This window comes from Lycium barbarum, chromosome 6 (genome assembly GCF_019175385.1).
Source record: "Lycium barbarum isolate Lr01 chromosome 6, ASM1917538v2, whole genome shotgun sequence".
In the NCBI taxonomy this organism is placed as follows: domain Eukaryota; kingdom Viridiplantae; phylum Streptophyta; class Magnoliopsida; order Solanales; family Solanaceae; genus Lycium; species Lycium barbarum.
In genome coordinates, this window is record NC_083342.1 from 1,277,039 (window position 1) to 1,279,953 (window position 2,915).

Here is a 2,915-nt window from a genome sequence, read left to right on the forward strand (position 1 = left end):
GTTGAAACTAGTAATAACTAGTTGATATGTTTGAGTAAATACTATTAAAATGTTGGTGTGTTTGAGTAAATACTATTAAAATGATTAAAATATCATTACAAGTGCTTATAAGCTAAAAGTCATAAGTTGTTACAGGTAAATAAGTTCAAAAGTGCTTACTTATAAGCTTAATTGCCTAAACATCCTCCATATACTTCTCTGCTTGGCCTGCCCTGAAATCTAATTGTACCTTAATTTTTTATATTAGTTCTTCCATCATCTTTAATTTTCTCCCATATCAACATCATTCCTTCATTTGCCACATTCTTGCTTCTTGATTCTTCATGCTTAGTCTATTTTGACCATAAGATAATTGGCCAACTTTCACTTTTTCTCTTGAGCAGAATGCACACCATCTGATTTTATTTTGCATGCCATGATTTTTCAATGGCTTCTAGTACTAATTTGGATCTTTATTGGCTCAAGCTATGGCCAACAGTTCTATGATCCAACCTCATGTTTTTCTAGTATCACTTCTCCAGGCACAAGATACACATGTAGTAGTTCACCAAAAAATTCCTGTCAGACATTTTTGGTTTATAGAGCCAACCAAGATTACACAACAATCTCTGCTGTATCTTACTTGTTTGGAATATTGGACCCTGATGAACTACTCAACATGAACAATGTCACGTCTTCGTCACAGATTCTTGAAATTGGTAGAGAAGTGATTGTTCCAATTCAATGTTCTTGTTTAGGTGAATTCTTTCAAGCAAATGTTAGTTACATTGCACCTACAAACACGAAATTCGACGATGTTGCTTGTGGTGTTTTTGAAGGTCTAGTTAAGTCTGTCACACTTTATGAGCAGAACAAGAAAATCAAATTTTCTGATGAAATTAAAGGTGGAACAGAGTTGCTTGTGCCTTTGAAATGTGCATGTCCTGATAAATTCTTTGGTCCTGGATTAAAGTACCTTGTGACATACCCTTTTATTACAGGTGATGATACAGGAAAAGTAAGTGAAAAATTCAGTATTCCTGTTGAAGATATATGGGGAGCTAATAATTTAAGTTTTGATCCCCCTGTTTTTTCTAACACAACAATTTTGGTCCCCCTTAGAGGCGAACCGTCAATAAATTTCAGCAATATTCATGATTCTGAACCTCCTAGCCCTGGTTTTCTACCAACTCAACTGGTCGAAAAATCATCCAAAAATCCGAAAATAAAGAAACTCTATATTGCAGGATCAGTTATTGGTTTTTTTCTTGTTGCTGCAACTTTAGTTGCTTGTGGTTTATATGTAAGGGCCTTAAAGAAATTCAAGGCAGAGCGGACAATACATAAGGGGTCTTTTAATTCAGGTTCATTAACTCCAAGAAGCTCGCCTCCAATATCCGGTCCAACGCCTGCTAGAAGCTCAACGAATTCGTGCTTTTCTCCTGATTTGCTTGCAGGAATAAAGTACACTTTAGGGGAGTACAACATAGATGAATTGACAAACGCGACGGGTAATTTTAGTGAAGAGACTAAGATAAGTGACAATGTATACAAGGGATGTGTTGATAATAATGCAGAAGTACTGATCAAGAGAATAAGATTTGAGGACACTAGACAAGTAATTGATGTACATTCAAGAATCAATCATGTGAATATTGTAAAGCTTCAAGGTGTTTGTTATGGCGAGGATGATATAACAGGATCTTATCTTGTATTTGAATATCCATCCAATGGGACTTTAAGGGACTGTTTGTCTAATTCCTCTATTTCTTCTCTAAAGTGGCATAAAAGGACTCAAATTGCTTTTGACATTGCCACAGGGCTACACTACTTGCACTTTTGCACAATTCCACCTTATACACACATGAACATCAACAGCAAAAACGTCTTCTTGACCCCGAATTGGAGGGCAAAATTGGCCGTTTTTGGAGCTAAAGCAAGCATTGGAGCAACCAGGGAAGTTGGAAGTATCGGGAGTCTAGGAGGGTGGATTGCCCCTGAACATCTAGTACATGGTTCGGTGTCTGAAAAAGTGGACATTTTTGCATTCGGAGTAGTACTACTCGAGCTCATATCGGGGAAAGAAGACGTTGATGGGAATTTCTTGAGGGATTCAATTACTTTTTTGGGAGGGGGAGCTAATGAGGGAGGATGTTTTGAACAATTGAAGAATTTTATTGATCCATGCCTTATGGAAGATTACCCTTTAGCAGAGGCATTGTGTTTAGCTGTTTTAGCTAAAGCTTGTATTGAAGATGATCCTCTTCATAGGCCATCGACGGATGATATAATTAAAGTCCTTGCAAGAATGGTATGAGTTCATAAACACATTTTTCCATCTGGTGTCCGGTACCAGCATTAAGGGCCGACTAAATTCGGGTTCGCAACTGGAAACACATTTCATTCATATTGTACTTGCAAGGCAATTTATGTCACATTGTAGCTACATTATTCACTAGATCTACCTGTTCTGTTCCATCTTTTTTGAGACTGTACACATGGTCTGTACCAATATTAGTTTAACGTTAAACCAAGATTTGATTTAAGTTAACCTACAATTAAGAGAACAAAAAAAGGAAAAGATTTGAACAATTTTTTTGGTTTCCCATTCGGTGTCTGGTACCCACATTAGAGCCCGATTATATTCGGGTTCGCGCCACGTAGAGCTCCATTCGGGGAGAAGCGACTTGAACAGTTAATTGAGGCAAAATTGCACGAAGCCCCTAATGGAAAAGAATCAAAACAATAAATATTACTTGCTTTATTTATGTCAAGGTATATGATTCGTCACAAAAATATTTTTTTTTTTTTTTAAATTTACAATATTAAACATGTCATGCTGTTTTTGTGATTACGAAATTATGTTATAAGCAATAAATTAAAAAACTTAAATTGAATTTTATAAATATAAAAATCAAATATTCTTCGTAAAATAG

The 2,915-nt window shown here is 36.0% G+C and overlaps 1 protein-coding gene across 1 annotated transcript; it reads left to right on the forward strand.

Moving 5' to 3' along the window:
- The first annotated feature begins 230 nt into the window (after window positions 1–230).
- LOC132599446 (lysM domain receptor-like kinase 4) lies at window positions 231–2,439 on the forward strand. Its single transcript, XM_060312819.1, has one exon. The coding sequence runs from the start codon at window positions 416–418 to the stop codon at window positions 2,294–2,296; it is 1,881 nt and encodes a 626-aa protein (XP_060168802.1). The 5' UTR covers window positions 231–415; the 3' UTR covers window positions 2,297–2,439.
- The last annotated feature ends 476 nt before the right edge of the window (window positions 2,440–2,915 follow it).

Excerpts from the sequence above, each read along its gene's own strand:
- LOC132599446 (XM_060312819.1), top strand. The coding sequence starts at position 416 with ATGATTTTTCAATGGCTTCTAGTACTAATTTGGATCTTTATTGGCTCA.